The sequence below is a fragment of the Bubalus bubalis genome, chromosome 5 (genome assembly GCF_019923935.1).
Source record: "Bubalus bubalis isolate 160015118507 breed Murrah chromosome 5, NDDB_SH_1, whole genome shotgun sequence".
NCBI lineage: Eukaryota > Metazoa > Chordata > Mammalia > Artiodactyla > Bovidae > Bubalus > Bubalus bubalis.
The window spans coordinates 81,341,318-81,361,814 of record NC_059161.1 but is presented as its reverse complement, the minus strand read 5'-3'; the positions used below and the strand labels follow the sequence as shown (position 1 = coordinate 81,361,814).

Genomic DNA, 20,497 nt, shown 5'->3' with positions numbered 1-20,497 from the left:
TGTTTATGTTTTAATTTTGTTGTCTTAGAAATTCCTTTTATACTCATTATTTCATTGCATCCTCACTATTATTATATCTATTTACCAGATAATGAGCAATTTTAAGCTAACCAAAGGTTACACACAGAGGGATTATAATGGAAAGTCACCACGTGTTGTGGATATAGTTTTTCCTGAAGAGTATGTCTCAGCAGTAGTAAAAATTTAAGCATTTATTGAGTACTTACTATGTCTCAATTTACTGAAATTAGCACTTTTACATATGTTACTTTATCTAATCCTTACTGTAACCCTTTGAGAAAGGTAAGACCATGTTACAGATGAGGAATTTGACTCAGGTAGTTTACTTGACTTACTCAAAGCCTCTCTAATAAGTAAGTGAAGGAGGCAGGATTTGAAACCAGATTGATCCAACTGCAAAACATGACATGATATTTAATGCTAACCAATGTCACCTGCTAGAGGAAATACACTAATAACAAGGCTAACCTTTGTTTATTTTGTCAAATACTACCCACATGTGAATTACACCAATGTTGAAAAGAGCAACGATAATGCACACAGACCTGTGTTTTGCCTTTAGGCCCAATGATTCACGCCGAGGTGGGGGACTCCATCCTGATCATATTTATGAACAAGGCCAGTCGGCCCTACTCCATCTCAGCCCAGGGTGTGGAGGACGTGGATAGTGGGAAGCGGCTCCAAGTGCCTGTCACAAAGCCAGGTAACTTACCCCAGAGGTCTGCTCCATGCTGATGAGTACTCCAGGCTCAACTTCTTTCTTGTCTGATCTCTGACAGGTCTTGGAAAGCTCATTGTAAGATTATTACTCCATTACGTTCCATCCATTACCCTGATACGAAATTACTATTCAGCCAATGACTGTTTATGGAGTTTCTAGGGCTCAATTAGAGTCCTTAAAGGGTATTAAGACATAATAACAGCTAGTACATATTGAATGTTAACCTTGTGCCAGCTTTTAAATTTAGAAAAAAATTTAAAAACTTACTTATTCTTATAATAACTCAGGGAGGTAGACACTAACATATTTCATTGAGCCTGATACCACTGATTATAATGGCCATCATTACTTTGTTATTAAAGAAAAAAAAAAGTGCTGTCAGGACCTCCCTGGTGGTTGAGTGGTTAAGAATCTGCCTCCCAATGCAGGGGACCCGGTTCAATCCCTGACCTAGGAGCTAAGACCCCATGTGTAACTAAACCTGCACACTGCCACTACTGAGCCCTTGAGATCTGGAGCCCATGCACTGCAAGATCCTGTGTGTTGCAACTAAGACCCAAAGTGGCCAAATAAATAAATATATTTTTTAAATGCTGCCAATTAAACTTTAACATGCCACTGATGGAAAGATACATCTTGGCATCAGATATGCTAAATTGTGAAAATGCACATCCTGTTATTGATGAAATCTGGTGGTGTTATGTTCATTTAACAGGTGACTGAGGCAAAGAGGAGTAAAGAGGTCAACCAGGACAGACATTAGTAATGGTGGAGCCTGTTTGACCTCAGGACCTGAGCTCTTAACCATGCATTTCTCTCAAGATGCTTAAAATGAGTTTGGAAGAAAAAAGAAAAGACAGACAAGACAAATCATTTCAGCAATAATACAGATTATACATGTTGAAATTCTAAGTGGTGAAGATTTTCAAGAATATATCTGAGAAGGTTGATAAAATTTCAGAGAAAGAAAATCCATGAAGACTCGTTTAATTAGGAACAGTTAAGAAAAGCTTTATAAAAGAGATAAAACTCTAATTGTTTTTTAATTGAAATATATAGTTGATTTACAGTGTTGTGCCAAACTCCAAAGTATAACATACTGACTCAGTTATACACATGCTATCACTTACATGTGGAATCCAAAATATCGCGCAAGGGAATCTATCTACAAAACAGAAACAGACTCATAGCATAGAGAACAGATTTGTGGTTGCCAAGGCACAGGGTGGGAGAGGGATGGACTGGGAGTCTGGGCTTAGTTCAGTTCAGCTGCTCAGTCATGTCCGACTCTTTGCGACCCCATGAACCACAGCACGCAGGCCTCCCTGTCCATCACCAATTCCCGGAGTTTACCCAAACTCACGTCCATTGAGTCAGTGATGCCATCTAAACATCTCATCCTCTGTCATCCCCTTCTCCTCCTGCCCTCAATCTTTCCCAACATCAGGGTCTTTTCAAATGAGTCAGCTCTTCACATCAAGTGGCCAAAGTATTGGAGTTTCAGCTTCAGCATCAGTCCTTCCAATGAATATTCAGGACTGATTTCCTCTAGGATTGACTAGTTAGAACTCCTTGCAGTCCAAGGGACTCTCAAGAGTCTTCTCCAACACCACAGTTCAAAAGCATCAGTTCTCCAGTGTGCAGCTTTCTTTATGGTCTAACTCTCACATCCATATATGACTACTGGAAAAATCAGAGCTTTGACTAGATGGACCTTTGTAGGCAAAGTAATGTCTGCTTTTTAATATGCTGTCTAGGTTTCTCATGGCTTTTCTTACAAGGAGCAAATGTCTTTTAATTTCATGGCTGAAATCACCATCTGCCGTGATTTTGGAGGCCAAAAAAATAAAGTCAGCCACTGTTTCCACTGTTTATCCATCTATTTTCCATGAAGTGATGGGGCCAGATGCCATGATCTTAGTTTTTTGAATGTTGAGCTTTAAGCCAACTTTTTCACTCTCCTCTTTCACTTTCATCAAGAGGTTCTTTAGTTCCTCTTCACTTTCTGTCATAAGGGTGGTGTCATCTGCATATCTGATGTTATTGATATTTCTCCTGGCAATCTTGATTCTAGCTTGTGTTTCATCCAGCCTAGAATTTTGCATGATATACTCTGTATATAAGTTAAATAAGCAGGGTGACAGTACACAGCCTTGACGTACTCCTTTCCTGATTTGGAACCAGTCTTGTTTCATGTCCTGTTCCAACTGTTGCTTCCTGACCTGAAAAATACAGATTTCTCAGGAGGCCGGTAAGGTGGTCTGGTATTCCCATCTCTTTCAGAATTTTCCACAGTTTGGTGTGATCCACACAGTCAAAGGCTTTGGCAGAGTCAATAAAGCAGAAGTAGATGTTTTTCTGGAACTCTCTTGCTTTTTTGATGATCCAATGGATGTTGGCAATTTGATCTCTGGTTCCTCTGCCTTTTCTAAATCCAGCTTGAACTTCTGGAAGTTCTCAGTTCATTTACTGTTGAAGTCTGGCTTAGAGAATTTTGAGCATTACTTTGCTAGTGTGTGAGATGAGTACAATTGTGTTGTAGTTTGAGCAGTCTTTGGCATTGCCTTTCCTTGGGATTGGAATGAAACCTGATCTTTTCCAGAAATAATGTGGACCTAACAGAAGCAGAAGATATTAAGAAGAGGTGGTAAGAATACACAGAAGAACAGAACAACTATAACAATGCTATAGCAATTTCAATAAAGATCGTTAAATCAAAAATTTAAAGATGTAAAAAATAAGAAAGCAATCTAATGAATCAAAAAGTTAGCATGGTACCTGTTCAAGGATGGGGTTGTGGGAAGTAAAATCTTTGCTGGTTACTATTCTAATTTCTGCCACTTCCTATTCGCAGTATCAAAAGCTGCTTCAACCTGCTTCAAGAAACTTTTCATGACCATCTAAATGTCTATATACAGAGAAACAAGTAAATTTTGGAATCTTTTTATAGTGGACCATTGTGTAGCCATAAAATGACATGTAAGAAAGATTTAACGAACAAGTTTTAATGAAAAAAAAAGTTTTAAATTACATGGTAAAGACTTGTTAAGCAAAATACAAGTATAGAAGAAAGACCAGAAGGTAAATAAGCCAAAATGTTAATAATGGTTTTATCTTCATGGTGGTATTTTAAACAGCAATGTGATCATCTTTTCTACTTTACATGTTTTGTACTTTCTTCTTCCCTTCTTGCTTTGATGAAGAGGGAAATGGTTTAAAATGGATAAAAAAACCTATTAAATATATTTATTTTTGATGGTTGAAGCAGCTTCAGAGGGAGGAAGAAAGGTGCCTATCAGGCCTGAGGGTTGAGGGGGCTCTGGTAGGGCTTTGGAAAAGCTGGCGTGACCCCTCCTGGTAGGTGTACCCTCTTGGTGAAGAGTGACAAAGGACACAGCTCCACTCCTCTAGGCTGACTGGACTTCTAAGAGTCCTAGATAGGAGGGCTGTCAGAGTAGGAAGGAAAATGATTATAGATTGTGGCAATGGAGCATTTTTTCTTTTTTAAATTAGAGCCAGAGGTATTCAGTCCCTACAGGAGTCTCAAATAAGTCTGAAAGTTTTGGGAGAACCCAGAGATTTGGGGTAGGAGCAAGAAACTAACTTAGTTCAGGCAAGTTGGATAAGAAAGTTTAATCAGGGCATGCATGTGATGAACAGTGCAAGTTAGCATTTTAAGAAAAGTAAGCTCCCTCAGGACTCTGTCATCTTGGACGGGATTGTGCTAATCTCCTACAATAACTCCAAAATTGCAACTCGCTTCTGAACAACCACTGACAGGAGAATGTTGGATCCCACCAAAAAAGGATACCCATTTTTTAAGGTATTCTTTTTTAAAGGATACCTTTTTTTAAAGATATCAAATAAAAGACAGAAATGGTATGGACCTAACAGAAGCAGAAGATATTAAGAAGAGGTGGCAAGAAAACACAAAAGAACTATACAAAAAAGATCTTCATGACCTAGATGACCACAGTGGTGTGATCACTCACCTAGAGCCAGACATCATGGAATGAAAAGTCAAGTGGGCCTTAGGAAGCATCAATAAAAACAAAGCTAGTGGAGGTGATGGAATTCCAGTTGAGCTATTTCAAATCCTAAAAGATGATGCTGTGAAAGTGCTGTACTCAGTATGCCAGCAAATTTGGAAAACTCAGCAGTGGCCACAGGACTGGAAAAGGTCAGTTTTCATTCCAATCGCAAAGAAAGGCAATGCCAAAGAATGTTCAAACTGCTGCACAATTGCACTCATCTCACACATTAGGAAAGTAATGCTCAAAATTCTCCAAGCCAGGCTTCAGCAATACGTGAACCATGGCCTTCCAGATGTTCAAGCTGGATTTAGAAAAGGCAGAGGAACTGGAGATCAAATTGCCAACATCTGTTGGGTTATATAAAAAGCAAGAGAATTCAGAAAACCATCTGCTTCTGCTCTATTGACTATGCTAAAGCCTTTGACTGTGTGGCTCACACCAAACTGTGGAAAATTCTTAAAGAGATGGGAATACCAGACCACCTTACCTGCCTCCTGAGAAATCTATATTCAGGTTAAGAAACAACAGTTAGAACTGAACATGGAACACCAGACTGGTTCCAAATTGGGAAAGGTGTATGCCAAGGCTGTGTATTGTCACCCTGATTATTTAACTTATATGCAGAGTGTATCATGCAAAATGCTTGGCTGGATGAATCACAAGCTGGAATCAAGATTGCCAGGAGAAATATCAGTAACATCAGATATGCAGATGACACCTCCCTTAAGGCAGAAAGTGAAGAGGAACTAAAGAGCCTTTGGATGAAAGTGAAAGAAGAGAGTGAAAAAGTTGGCTTAAAACTCAACATTCAGAAAATGAAGAGCATGGCATCTGGTCCCATCACTTCATGGCAAATAGATGGGGAACAATGGAAAAACTTTATTTGTTTGGGCTCCAGAATCACTGTAGATGGTGACTGCAGCCATGAAATTAAAAGACACTTGCTCCTGGGAAGAAAAGCCATGACCAACTTAGACAGCACATTAAAAAGTAGAGACATTACTTTGCCAACAAAGGTCCATCTAGTCAAAGCTATGATTTTTCAGTAGTCATGTATGGATGTGAGTGTTCGATCATTAAGAAACCTGAGTGCCAAACAACTGATGCTTTTAAACTGTGGTGTCGGAGAAGACTCTTGTGAGTCCCTTGGACTGCAAGGAGATCCAACCAGTCCATCCTAAAGGATATTAATCCTGAATATTCATTGGAAGGACTGATGCTGAAGCTGAAACTCCAATACTTTGGCCACCTGATGTGAAGAGCTGACTCATTTGAAAAGACCCTGATGCTGGGAAAGATTGAAGGTGGGAGGACAAGGGGATGACGAAGGATGAGATGGTTGGATGGCATCACTGACTAGATAGACATGAGTTTGAGTAAACTCATGGAGGTGGTGATAGACAGGGAAGCCTGGCATGCTGCAGTCCATGGTTCACAAAGAGTCAGACACAATTGAACTGAAGCCCCCTCAGATTTCCTCTCTCCTTCTTCTCCCCTTCCTCCATTTTCTTCGTCTTCTTTTCATTATATCACTCAACAAACGTTTACTGAGCATCCTCTTTTTGTTGAGAACTTAGCTTCCAGGTGGGTGGACAATGGATTGTTTCAACTTTAATAACCCCGCACCAGTAGTCACTTGCATTTAGAAAGGTAAATATCAACTGTTTATCTTGTGATTACCAAGGCATGGGGTAAATCATGGAAACTAGACCTAAGATCGGAGAAGGCAATGGCACCCCACTCCAGTACTCTTGCCTGGAAAATCCCATGGATGGAGGAGCCTGGTAGGCTGTAGTCCATGGGGTCGCTAAGAGTCGGACACGACTGAGCGACATCCTTTTCACTTTTCACTTTCATGCATTGGAGAAGGAAATGGCAACCCACTCCAGTGTTCTTGCCTGGAGAATCCCGGGGCGGGGGAGCCTGGTGGGCTTCCATCTGTGGGGTTGCACAGAGTTGGACATGACTGAAGTGACTTAGCAGCAGCAGCAGCAGCAGACCTAAGATGATATTGCTAACCAACTGCTTCATGAACAAACACAGACCAAAGTTTCATGCAAGTTTTCATTACTTTTGTTTTGCTTTGTGACTCAGATTCAGCTGTAAATTGTTTGTCCTTATAGGGTGAGGATGGGACTCAGATAGTTCAAAAGGAGATAATTTAAATGAGCCTTTTACAATGTGATTATCTTGATAACTCATGAGTAATATATGGTTCCTCTGCAAGGCTCTGGGCCAGTCGCAGGGGATTCACAGATATGGGGCCTGACCAGAGGGAGTGCACACATTTGTTGCTAGTATACATACAAACTAACTCTTGCATGGTGGCTCAGATGGTAAAGAATCTTCCTGAAACATGGGAGACTTAGGTTCAATCCCTGGGTTGGAAAGATCCCCTGGAGAAGGGCATGATAATCTACTTTGATGTTCTTGCCTGGAGAATTCCATAGACAAAGGAGCCTGGTGGACTACAGTCCATGGGGTTGCAAAGAGTCGGACATGACTGAGCAACTAACATTTAGGGGTTTCCCAGGTAGCACTAGCAGTAAAGAACCCGCCTGCCAATGCAGGAGACATAAGAGACATGGATTTGATCCCAGAGTCAGGAAGATCCCTTGGAGGAGGGCATGGCAACTCACTCCAGTATTCTTGCCTGGAGAATTCCCATGGACAGAGGAACCTAGTGGGCTACAGTCCATTGGATTGCACAGAGTCGGACACAACTGAAGCGACTTAGCATGCACACATATGTACAAATAAACAATTATTGACTGACCTCAAGGTGAGGCACTTTCCCAGATATTTTATTTCATTTAATCCTCACAACAGTTTGAAAACTGGGTTGACTAATCCACTTTACAAATAAGGAAACTAAAGTTCTGTGAAGGTTAAGTAGCTTGTCAAAAGCTAAGTGAAAACCAGGCATTGGTCTGGAGTGGGTAGCCATTCCCTTTTCCAGGGGATCTTTCCTATCTAGGGACCAAACCCAGGTCTCCTGATTTGCAGGCAGATTCATTACCATCTGAGCTACCAGGGAAGCTGTCACTTTTCAAAGGTCAGTGAGGTAAGGTAGCTTATCAAAGGTTGAGTGGAAACAAGTCATTAGGGTTGAGATTTGAAACTAAGCCTCTCTGAGTCTCTCCAGTTCCCACTAGATCTCACTTGCCTGCAGATTAGAATTGCCTGAGAAGCTTAAGGAATATATTTGTACACCAATAATAGATTGCAGGTATTCTAATTTCATTGGTTTGGAATGAGGTCTGAGCAGTGAGGGTTTACAAAGCTCCCTGGTAACTCCACAAGAAGCCAAGGCTGAGGCCCACAGCAACTCTAGTGTGCTCAAGCATAACCCTTGGGAAGGAGATACAAAATTTGAGGAGAAAAACCATCAAACTAGGATGGAAGGCTATAATATAGGCTGAAATGAAAATCTGTCGTGGTGAACCTGCAAAAAGTCAAGGTATGAGTTTAACAGGAACATTTCTATTCAATGGGTAATTCTCCCCAGCAGTAACTTTAATCAAAATATACAAAGAATCTGTTTGTATTTCTTCAGGTAAATTGTCTGGAACAGAGATCACATAATTAAATTTTTTTTTTCTATTTCTTTTTATTTGTTTCAGGAGAAATAAAAACCTACAGATGGAATGTCCCTAAAAGGTCTGGTCCAGGGCCATCTGACCCAAATTGTATTCCATGGCTTTACTATTCAACAGTAAACTTTGTGAAGGTAAGGTGGAAAGAGCTGCCAAAATGCTCAAAGTGATATGGTTTTCAGTTGACTGTTCAAGTTATCACAATTACAGTGGGTATATATGAAAAGGTATATTGGTTTCAAGCAGGGGTCTCAAACTATGGCCATGCCCATTTGTTTGCATTATTGATAATGAAGTTGAGTATCTGTGATGGAAATGGTATGATTCACAAAGTAAAAAATTTTTGCTTTGTGAAGTGAAGTGAAGTGAAAGTTGCTCAGTCGTGTCTGACTCTTTGCGACCCCATGGACTATACAGTCTGTGGAATTCTCCAGGCCAGAAACTGGAGTGGTTAGCCTTTCCCTTCTCCAGGGGATCGTCTCAACCCAGATCTCCCTCATTGCAGGCGGATTCTTTACCATTTGAGTCACAAAGGGAGCCACTTGCTATATGGCACTTTACAAAAACAAAGTTTGCTGCCCCTTGATCTAAAGTGTAGGGGAAAAAAAATGAGATCTCAAATTACTAAATTTAGAACTTCTAAGGAAGTTTGAAGCAAGAGAAGATATGTAAATTAGATAACCAAAAAATAAATATATATTTTAATTTTTAACATTGTTTATGATGTTACCCAGTTTTAAAATCCTTACCAGTACCATCAGGGCTCAGGAAAGAAAACACACTCCATAAAAACTTAGTAACTGAAATCACAAACTATTTGAATGATAAATAGGCTAACTTTACTTAGAAATTAAAGGCAAGGATTCAATATTGAACTTGAGTCAGATATGTATGTATAAAACATCTAGTCTTGAATTATATATCATAATTGAAGTCCAAACTAAGGTCATATCTGATATAATTAGTATCTTTGAGGTGTACTGGACAGCACAAGAGTTCAGGGGAAACATACCAGACACTTGAAAAGAAAAAAACAAAAACCAAAGTAGAATCATGGGAAGTCCACTTTTTTAGCTGATTGCTTTGTGCATCCCAACAAATATTTATTGAGCCTTTGTGATGTGCAAATGACCTCACCAAGGACTATGAGGGCTGAAAATATTCTTGTCTTGAAGGAATTTATCATCTTTGGGGGAACTAATACATGTGCACATCCATAATTATATCACAATTCTGAATCTGGTGACTTTTGTAGGACATGTTCGATCCCTGGTCCAAGAGATAATATCCCACAGGCTGCAGGGTGGGGCCAAAAAACAAAATGATCTTACACTAGAAGGATGGTGGATAGAATGAAGAAAAAGTCACAGAACAGACTCTGTGAAGCAGAAAAAATGTAAGATTTGATAGCAAATGAGATGGGATGACCCCTGGCGGAGGAAATGGTGACCCACTCCAGCATTCTTGCCTGGAAAATTCCATGGACAGAGGAGCCTGGTGGCTACAGTCCATAAGGCTGCAAAGAGTCCAGCATCATTTAGCAACTGAGTACACACACACACACAACATGGGACAAAGTGAGGAAAATGAGGAATTAAACACTGATAATCAAGTTTTCTGACTTAAGTGACAGGGAATATCATAGTGCTACTAACAGAAATAGAGAATTCAGGAGAAGGAAATGGTTTGAGGGAAATACTAAAATTCACCTTAGAAAGGCTTATGAGCAGATTGAATTGTTGCAGGAGGCATCTAGCTGGAATATTTAAATAGGCAGATGGAAATGTGGGAGTTCAAAAGAAAGCTCAGGGCTGAATAACTCAATATGAAAATCATTCATGGGCTCATATCAGTTTTTTGCTGATTGCTTTGTGCATCCCAACAAATATTTATTGAGCCGTTGTGATGTGCAAATGACCCCACCAAGTACTATGAGGGCTGAAAATATTCTTGTCTTGAAGGAATTTATCATCTTTGGGGGATAGAAAATGGAATATAAGCATTTGTATATAGTTATAAATACAATCCCACTTGAGTATCACCTCACACTGGACAGAATGGCCATCTTCAAAAAGTCTACAAATAATAAATGCTGGAGAGGATGTGGAGAAAAGGAAACCCTCCTACATTGCTGGTGGGAATTTAAATTGGTACAGCCACTTTGGAAAATAGGATGGAGGTTTCTTAAAAAACTAAAAACAGAGTTAGCATATGATCCAGCAATCCTATTTCTGGGCATATAACCCAGAGAAAACCATAATTCAAAAAGATATGTGCAATGTTCATAGCAGCACTATTTACAATAAACAAAACAGGGAAGCAACCTAAATGTCCAGTGACAAATGAATGGGTAAAGAACATGTTGTGTGTATATACACACACACACGCACACACTCAATGTCTGAATATTACTCAGCCATTAAAAAATGAAATAATACCATTTGCAGCAAAATAGATGGAACTAGAGATGATTACACTAAGTCAGTCAGACAAAGACAAATATTGTATGAAATCACTTATATGTGGAATCTAAAAAAATGATACAAATGAACTTACTTACAAAACAGAAATATGCTTACAGACATAGAAAACAAATTTATGGTTACCAAAGAAGAAAACAAGGGGTGGGGGATAAATTAGGAGTTTGGGATTAATAGATACACACAGCATACAAAATTGGAGAAGGAATTGGCAACCCACTCCATTATTCTTGTCTAGAAAATCCCATGGACAGAGGAAGTTGGCCGACTACAGTCCATGGGGTCACAGAGTCGGACACGACTGAGCATACACCACCACCACATACAAAATAGATAAACAACAGGACTTACTATATAGCACAGGGAACTATATTTAATATCTTGTAGTAACTGATAATGGGAAAGAATCTGTAAAATAATATATATATATATATGCATAACTGAATCACTTTGTTGTACATCTGAAACCAATACAACATTGTAAATCCACTATACTTCAATTAAAAAACATAGTCTCACTTGAAAAACACACAGGAAAATAGAAATAAGCATTCATTTATTCAACAAATATTTATTGCACACCTTCTATGTAGTAGACAGCCGGGCTCTGGACACTCAACAATGAGTAAAGAACACAGCCTCAGCCCTCATAAAGCTCACTCTCAGCAAATTTTTAGAAATAAGCTTAAATTTTAGCAAAGATCGCCCTGATTCTTCAGGGTTTCTTAGTATTTATTTCATGGTCAATTGTCTTTTAGTCCTTTTGCAATGACTCTTACAAGCAACTAATCTGTGTTATTAAATTATTTAAAGCTGTTCTAATTCAGTTTATTTTTGTTTCAGGATACATACAGTGGTTTGGTGGGTCCTCTGATTACATGCAGAGAAGGAGTGTTGAATGAAAAGGGAAGAAGAAGCGACATTGATTATGAATTTGCTCTCTTGTTTTTGGTATTTAATGAGAATGAATCCTGGTATCTGGATGACAATATTAAGAAGTATCTTAATAAAGATCCACGAGATTTTAAGCCCTCTGATGATTTTGAGGAGAGCAACAAAATGCATGGTATATCAGAGGTTTAAAAAGGAGACCCTTGTTGAGATAAGTCCATAGAAATCTGTGGAAGGTCCCAGCCTCCTTCTCTGAGCCCTTCTCCGTTCCCACGGGCACCTTGACAGAAGAAAGTCCTCCAAAGCTTTCCTTCAGAGGGAACCAGCCAAACCACTGACTGGCTGCCAGCAAGGTCCAGTGAAGTTCTGGACTGTCTGTTTAGGCAGCTGTGTCTCTGAATGCTGGGGTCCCTAAACTATAAGACTGTTAAGTAATTCCTAGGAAATGAATGATCACTTACTGGTATATTTCTATAAGAATACAGGATAACCTGTACTTGATCAAATTTAAGGGCCTGGTTTAACTGTCTCTGGAACATGAAACACTGTCACCAAATTTCTGTTTTAATGTGTCTGTTATTTAATTCTTTGAAATTTAAGGTACTTCTTGTTTTTTAAGTGGAAGTAATGTGTTCTAATTGACATATCTACACTCTACCACCAAGATCTACTTTTGACCAACAGTGTGCAAAAAGATAGGTCCTGCCCAAGATAAGAAAGCTAGTTAATTGCTAACATTGATTAGAATATAGCAACCCCATTTCTGATTCAGCTACTCTCTCCCCTACAATTTTGCCTCCCTCTATGCAAAGTTTCTTAGGCTCTCTCCTTTTAGTGAATGTAACTCATTTCATTGTGTCATGACGCACAGAATAAAAAGTTCGTAGAAAACAGAGGAATGAAAGTCGCTATCTACCATGTCAGCCTAGCTTGAGCTTGCTTTAGTCATTGTTAGATCATGGGCTCAGGCCTGTGGGAACCTTTCCTTCTCTTGGAACCTTTCCTTCTCTTGGAGATTTAGCCAAGTTTAGCAACTTGCCCCAAGCTAGTTCTCAGAAAATGAAATATTAATTGAGCCTTTTAATTGGTTCAATTTTGATTTATATAAACTTGATTCTCCATGCTTGTGTTCACTCAGCTGTAGAATGGTGTAAATCTGGTGACCCCACACATGAGTCTGTAATCCACTCCATAAAAAGAATAAACAACCAACCAACAAACATGTACTGCTACCCAAGAGAGAGCTTTTAAAAACAAACTTATATTTCTCTTTTCTGGCTCTCTTTTATAAAGATTTCTTACTAATCTGAATTTTGGGTCTAAGATGGTGGGGACATTGGTAAGTGTGAGTGGGATGGTTACATGTTTATCAGGCAAATGAAAATAGTGGTGACATAAAGATCTTCTTGAATTGTTTCTAAAACCAGATTAAGTAATCATTACTAATGAGAGGCTGTTTTCTTTTACCTTCTTAGCTATTAATGGGAAGATTTATGGGAACCTTCATGGACTTGTCATGAATGAAGATACAATGACCAACTGGTACCTGTTAGGAGTAGGAGATGAAGTGGACATACACACCATTCATTATCATGCTGAGAGCTTTCTTTTCAAGGTTCGTGTAAGAGAACTGCTTTGGGGAAGACATTGAATTAACAGATTCGATATATTTCCATTGTTAAATTAGAGTTATTTGACAATAAGGCTTTCGCAAGCTACAAGGGGTGGTAGTGAATGCTAGAGAATGGAACAGAGAAATATGATTATGTCCTTCCCCTGACAAATATTTCTTAATATGTTTTTTTTTTTTTGTGCTTTAAAAAGAAAAAAAACTCTCTGAGCTTCAAATGAGAGTTTTCTTACCAGTTGCTGCTGCTGCTGCTAAGTCGCTTCATTTGTGTCCGACTCTGTGCGACCCCATAAATGGCAGCCCACATGGGAATAATTCCAACCACTCTGGAGTATGCTATTAATATCGCAAATGAAGGCATCCATAGTATTTTGTCCCTTTTCCTTTTTTCCTTTTCTCTTTTTTCTTTCCCTTTTCCTCTCCTGTTTCTTTTCTAGCCAACAGAATAGCTCTCTCTAGTAAATGAGATATTTCAAGCTTTGTCTTGGGTCCGAAATGTTACCTTGACTTTTGCCCTAGTGGACTGGGCTGTACCACGTATGGCTTCCTGCCTTTCAAGCATCAAGCTGTGCTATCTGAGTGGTGAATCACCTGTGGAGCAGTTTAAGAAACAGATTGCCAGGCTCCACTCCAGACCTGATGAATCAGAATCCCTGGGATAAGGTCCAAATGTCTGTCATTTCAGGTGCTGTGCAGTCTACAAGGAAGTAGATAGAAATAACTAATCATGTCTAATCTGCAAGGAAAACCTGCAATGCTCCTTTTCCAGTCACACAGAAATAAATAGTAATTAATGAAACATCTAATATCCTCTCCCCTCAGTATATTTATTCAGCACAGTTTAAGATAGAAAGTATTAACCTAACAGTGATTATATTAAGTTTCATGTATTAAATGCCTATGATGCTTTTCAGAATTTGGCTGTTTTAATCCACATTTAAAAAATTATATTAAAATATATAAAATTTATAAAAACAAAATTATGTTATATACATATACAATTATTATATACATGAATATTTCAAACTAAGGTATAATTTACACTGAGTAGAATGTACCTTGGGGCTTCCCTGGTGCCTCAGCAGTAAAGAACCCAGCTGCCAATGCAGGAGACATGGGTTTGACCCCTGGGTGGGGAAGATACCCTGGAGAAAGAAATGGTAACCATCTACAATCTTCTTGCCTGGGAAATCCCATGGACAGAGGAGCCTGGCTGGCTACAGTCCATGGGGTTGCAAAGAGCTGAACATAACTTAGTGACTAAATGACAACAACAAAATTCACCCTGTTTAGCATACACTTCTGTTGTGATAAGCACATACAGTGGTGTAACCAAGCCTAATCAAAATATAGAACACCTCCATCAACCCTTAAAATGTCCCCTTTGCACCTTCTAGAGTCAGCTCCTTTCCCATGTTTAACCCCTGGCAACCACTGATTTTTTTTTTTTTTTCATGTTTTTTTTTTTAAATTTTATTTTATTTTTAAACTTTACATAACTGTATTAGATTTGCCAAATTTCAAAATTAATCCGCCACAGGTATACATGTGTTCCCCATCCTGAACCCTCCTCCCTCCTCCCTCCCCATTCCATCCCTCTGGGTCGTCCCAGTGCACCAGCCCCAAGCATCCAGTATCGTGAATCGAACCTGGACTGGCAACTCATTTCATACATGATATTTTACATGTTTCAATGCCATTCTCCCCAATCTTCCCACCCTCTCCCTCTCCCACAGAGTCCATAAGACTGTTCTATACATCAGTGTCTCTTTTGCTGTCTCGTACACAGGGTTATTGTTACCATCTTTCTAAATTCCATATATATGCGTTAGTATACTGTATTGGTGTTTTTCTTTCTGGCTTACTTCACTCTGTATAATAGGCTCCAGTTTAATCTACCTCATTAGAACTGGTTCAAATGTATTCTTTTTAATGGCTGAATAATACTCCATTGTGTATATGTACCACAGCTTTCTTATCCATTCATCTGCTGATGGACATCTAGGTTGCTTCCATGTCCTGGCTATAATAAACAGTGCTGCGATGAACATTGGGGTACACGTGTCTCTTTCCCTTCTGGTTTCCTCAGTGTGTATGCCCAGCAGTGGGATTGCTGGATCATAAGGCAGTTCTATTTCCAGTTTTTTAAGGAATCTCCACGCTGTTCTCCATAGTGGCTATACTAGTTTGCATTCCCACCAACAGTGTAAGAGGGTTCCCTTTTCTCCACACCCTCTCCAGCATTTATTACTTGTAGACTTTTGGATCGCAGCCATTCTGACTGGTGTGAAATGGTACCTCATAGTGGTTTTGATTTGCATTTCTCTGATAATGAGTGATGTTGAGCATCTTTTCATGTGTTTGTTAGCCATCTGGATGTCTTCTTTGGAGAAATGTCTATTTAGTTCTTTGGCCCATTTTTTGATTGGGTCATTTATTTTTCTGGAGTTGAGCTGTAGGAGTTGCTTGTATATTCTCGAGATTAGTTGTTTGTCAGTTGCTTCATTTGCTATTATCTTCTCCCATTCTGAAGGCTGTCTTTTCACCTTGCTAATAGTTTCCTTTGATGTGCAGAAGCTTTTAAGGTTAATTAGGTCCCATTTGTTTATTTTTGCTTTTATTTCCAATATTCTGGGAGGTGGGTCATAGAGGATCCTGCTGTGATGTATGTCAGAGAGTGTTTTGCCTATGTTCTCCTCTAGGAGTTTTATAGTTTCTGGTCTTACGTTTAGATCTTTAATCCATTTTGAGTTTATTTTTGTGTATGGTGTTAGAAAGTGTTCTAGTTTCATTCTTTTACAAGTGGTTGACCAGAGTTCCCAGCACCACTTGTTAAAGAGATTGTCTTTAATCCATTGTATATTCTTGCCTCCTTTGTCGAAGATAAGGTGTCCATATGTGCGTGGATTTATCTCTGGGCTTTCTATTTTGTTCCATTGATCTATATTTCTGTCTTTGTGCCAGTACCATACTGTCTTGATAACTGTGGCTTTGTAGTAGAGCCTGAAGTCAGGTAGGTTGATTCCTCCAGTTCCATTCTTCTTTCTCAAGATCGCTTTGGCTATTCGAGGTTTTTTGTTTTTCCATACAAATTGTGAAATTATTTGTTCTAGCTCTGTGAAGAATGCTGTTGGTAGCTTGATAGGGATTGCATTGAATCTATAGATTGCTTTGGGTAGTATACTCATTTTCACTACATTGATTCTTCCAATCCATGAACATGGTATATTTCTCCATCTGTTAGTGTCCTCTTTGATTTCTTTCACCAGTGTTTTATAGTTTTCTATATATAGGTCTTTAGATTCTTTAGGTAGATATATTCCTAAGTATTTTATTCTTTCCGTTGCAATGGTGAATGGAATTGTTTCCTTAATTTCTCTTTCTGTTTTCTCATTATTAGTGTATAGGAATGCAAGGGATTTCTGTGTGTTGATTTTATATCCTGCAACTTTACTATAGTCATTGATTAGTTCTAGTAATTTTCTGGTGGAGTCTTTAGGGTTTTCTATGTAGAGGATCATGTCATCTGCAAACAGTGAGAGCTTTACTTCTTCTTTTCCAATTTGGATTCCTTTTATTTCTTTTTCTGTTCTGATTGCTGTGGCCAAAACTTCCAAAACTATGTTGAATAGTAATGGTGAAAGTGGGCACCCTTGTCTTGTTCCTGACTTTAGAGGAAATGCTTTCAGTTTTTCACCATTGAGGATAATGTTTGCTGTGGGTTTGTCATATATAGCTTTGATTATGTTGAGGTATGTTCCTTCTATTCCTGCTTTCTGGAGAGTTTTTATCATAAATGGATGTTGAATTTTGTCAAAGGCTTTCTCTGCATCTATTGAGATAATCATATGGTTTTTATTTTTCAATTTGTTAATGTGGTGTATTACATTGATTGATTTGCGGATATTGAAGAATCCTTGCATCCCTGGGATAAAGCCCACTTGGTCATGGTGTATGATCTTTTTAATGTGTTGTTGGATTCTGATTGCTAGAATTTTGTTAAGGATTTTTGCATCTATGTTCATCAGTGATATTGGCCTGTAGTTTTCTTTTTTTATGGGATCTTTGTCAGGTTTTGGTATTAGGGTGATGGTGGCCTCATAGAATGAGTTTGGAAGTTTACCATCTTCTGCAATTTTCTGGAAGAGTTTGAGCAGGATAGGTGTTAGCTCTTCTCTAAATTTTTGGTAGAATTCAGCTGTGAAGCCGTCTGGACCTGGGCTTTTGTTTGCTGGAAGATTTTTGATTACAGTTTCAATTTCCGTGCTTGTGATGGGTCTGTTAAGATTTTCTATTTCTTCCTGATCGAGTTTTGGAAAGTTGTACTTTTCTAAGAATTTGTCCATTTCTTCCTCGTTGTCCATTTTATTGGCATATAATTGTTGATAGTAGTCTCTTATGATCCTTTGTATTTCTGTGTTGTCTGTTGTGATCTCTCCATTTTCATTTCTAATTTTATTGATTTGATTTTTCTCCCTTTGTTTCTTGATGAGTCTGGCTAATGGTTTGTCAATTTTATTTATCCTTTCAAAGAACCAGCTTTTGGTTTTGTTGATTTTTGCTATGGTCTCTTTTGTTTCTTTTGCATTTATTTCTGCTCTAATTTTTAAGATTTCTTTCCTTTACTAACCCTGGGGTTCTTCATTTCTTCCTTTTCTAGTTGCTTTAGGTGTAGAGTTAGGTTATTTATTTGACTTTTTTCTTGTTTCTTGAGGTGTGCCTGTATTGCTATGAACTTTCCCCTTAGGACTGCTTTTACCGTGTCCCACAGGTTTTGGGTTGTTGTGTTTTCATTTTCATTCGTTTCTATGCAAATTTTGATTTCTTTTTTGATTTCTTCTGTGATTTGTTGGTTATTCAGCAGCGTGTTGTTCAGCCTCCATATGTTGGATTTTTTAATAGTTTTTCTCCTGTAATTGAGATCTAATCTTACTGCATTGTGGTCAGAAAAGATGCTTGGAATGATTTCTATTTTTCTGAATTTACCAAGGCTAGCTTTATGGCCCAGGATGTGATCTATCCTGGAGAAGGTTCCATGTGCGCTTGAGAAGAAGGTGAAATTCATTGTTTTGGGATGAAATGTCCTATAGATATCAATTAGGTCTAACTGGTCTATTGTATCGTTTAAAGTTTGTGTTTCCTTGTTAATTTTCTGTTTAGTTGATCTATCCATAGGTGTGAGTGGGGTATTAAGGTCTCCCACTATTATTGTGTTATTGTTAATTTCTTCTTTCATACTTGTTAGCATTTGTCTTACATACTGCGGTGCTCCCGTGGTGGGTGCATATATATTTATAATTGTTATATCTTCTTCTTGGATTGATCCTTTGATCATTATGTAGTGACCATCTTTGTCTCTTTTCACAGTCTTTGTTTTAAAGTCTATTTTATCTGATATGAGTATTGCTACTCCTGCTTTCTTTTGGTCCCTATTCGCATGGAAAATCTTTTTCCAGCCCTTCACTTTCAGTCTGTATGTGTCCCCTGTTTTGAGGTGGGTCTCTTGTAGACAACATATGCAGGGGTCTTGTTTTTGTATCCATTCAGCCAGTCTTTGTCTTTTGGTTGGGGCATTCAACCCATTTACGTTTAAGGTAATTACTGATAAGTATGACCCCGTTGCCATTTACTTTATTGTTTTGGGTTCGAATTTATACACCATTTTTGTGTTTCCTGTCTAGAGAATATCCTTTAGTATTTGTTGGAGAGCTGGTTTGGTGGTGCAGAATTCTCTCAGCTTTTGCTTGTCTGAAAAGCTTTTGATTTCTCCTTCATACTTGAATGAGATCCTTGCTGGGTACAATAATCTGGGCTGTAGGTTATTTTCTTTCATCATTTTAAGTATGTCTTGCCATTCCCTCCTGGCTTGAAGAGTTTCTATTGAAAGATCAGCTGTTATCCTTATGGGAATTCCCTTGTGTGTTATTTGTCGTTTTTCCCTTGCTGCTTTTAATATTTGTTCTTTGTGTTTGATCGTTGTTAATTTGATTACTATGTGTCTTGGGGTGTTTCGCCTTGGGTTTATCCTGTTTGGGACTCTCTGGTTTTCTTGGACTTGGGTGATTATTTCCTTCCCCATTTTAGGGAAGTTTTCAACTATTATCTCCTCAAGTATTTTCTCATGGTCTTTCTTTTTGTCTTCTTCTTCTGGGATCCCTATGATTCGAATGTTGTAGCGTTTAATATTGTCCTGGAGGTCTCTGAGATTGTCCTCATTTCTTTTAATTCGTTTTTCTTTTATCCTCTCTGATTCATTTATTTCTACCATTCTATCTTCTAATTCACTAATCCTATCTTCTGCCTCTGTTATTCTACTATTTGTTGCCTCCAGAGTGTTTTTAATTTCACTTATTGCATTATTCATTATATATTGACTCTTTTTTATTTCTTCTAAGTCCTTGTTAAACCTTTCTTGCATCTTCTCAATCCTTGCCTCCAGGCTATTTATCTGTGATTCCATTTTAATTTCAAGATTTTGGATCAATTTCACTATCATTATTCGGAATTCTTTATCAGGTAGATTCCCTATCTCTTCCTCTTTTGTTTGGTTTGGTAGGCATTTATCCTGTTCCTTTATCTGCTGGCTATTCCTCTGTCTCTTCATCTTGTTTAAATTGCTGAGTTTGGGGTGTCCTTTCTGTATTCTGGCAGTTTGTGGAGTTCTCTTTATTGTGGCGTTTCCTCGCTGTGTGTGGGTTTGTACAGGTGGCTTGTCAAGGTTTCCTGGTTAGGGAAGCTTGTGTCGATGTTCTGGTGGATGGAGCTGTATTTCTTCTCTCTGGAGTGTAATGAAATGTCCAGTAATGAGTTATGAGATGTCTATGGTTTTGGGGTGACTTTGGGCAGCCTGTATCTTGAAGCTCAGGGCTGTGTTCCTTTGTTGCTGGAGAATTTGCTTGTTATGTCTTCCCCTGGAACTTGTTGGCCCTTGTGTGGTGCTTGGTTTCAGTGTCGGTATGGAGGCGTTTGATGAGCTCCTGTCAATTAATGTTCCTTGGAGTCAGGAGTTCCCTGGAGTCAGGGTTTGGACTTAAGCCTCCTACTTCCAGTTATCGGCCTTAATTTTACAGTAGTTTCAAAACTTCTCCTTCTGTACAGCACCATTGATAAAACATCTACGTTAA

At 38.6% G+C, this 20,497-nt stretch overlaps 1 protein-coding gene across 2 annotated transcripts in view; it reads left to right on the top strand.

Moving 5' to 3' along the window:
• Positions 1-20,497, top strand: part of HEPHL1 (hephaestin like 1) — a 104,203-nt gene that overhangs the window by 78,403 nt on the left and 5,303 nt on the right. The window contains exons 14-17 of one of the 2 annotated variants that reach the window (XM_006042135.4): positions 584-724; positions 8,400-8,506; positions 11,696-11,918; positions 13,219-13,358. In XM_006042135.4, the coding sequence (XP_006042197.3) occupies positions 584-724; positions 8,400-8,506; positions 11,696-11,918; positions 13,219-13,358 (611 nt within the window). The remainder of the gene's footprint in view (positions 1-583; positions 725-8,399; positions 8,507-11,695; positions 11,919-13,218; positions 13,359-20,497) is intronic. The other variant, XR_006551264.2, reaches the window with a different exon arrangement.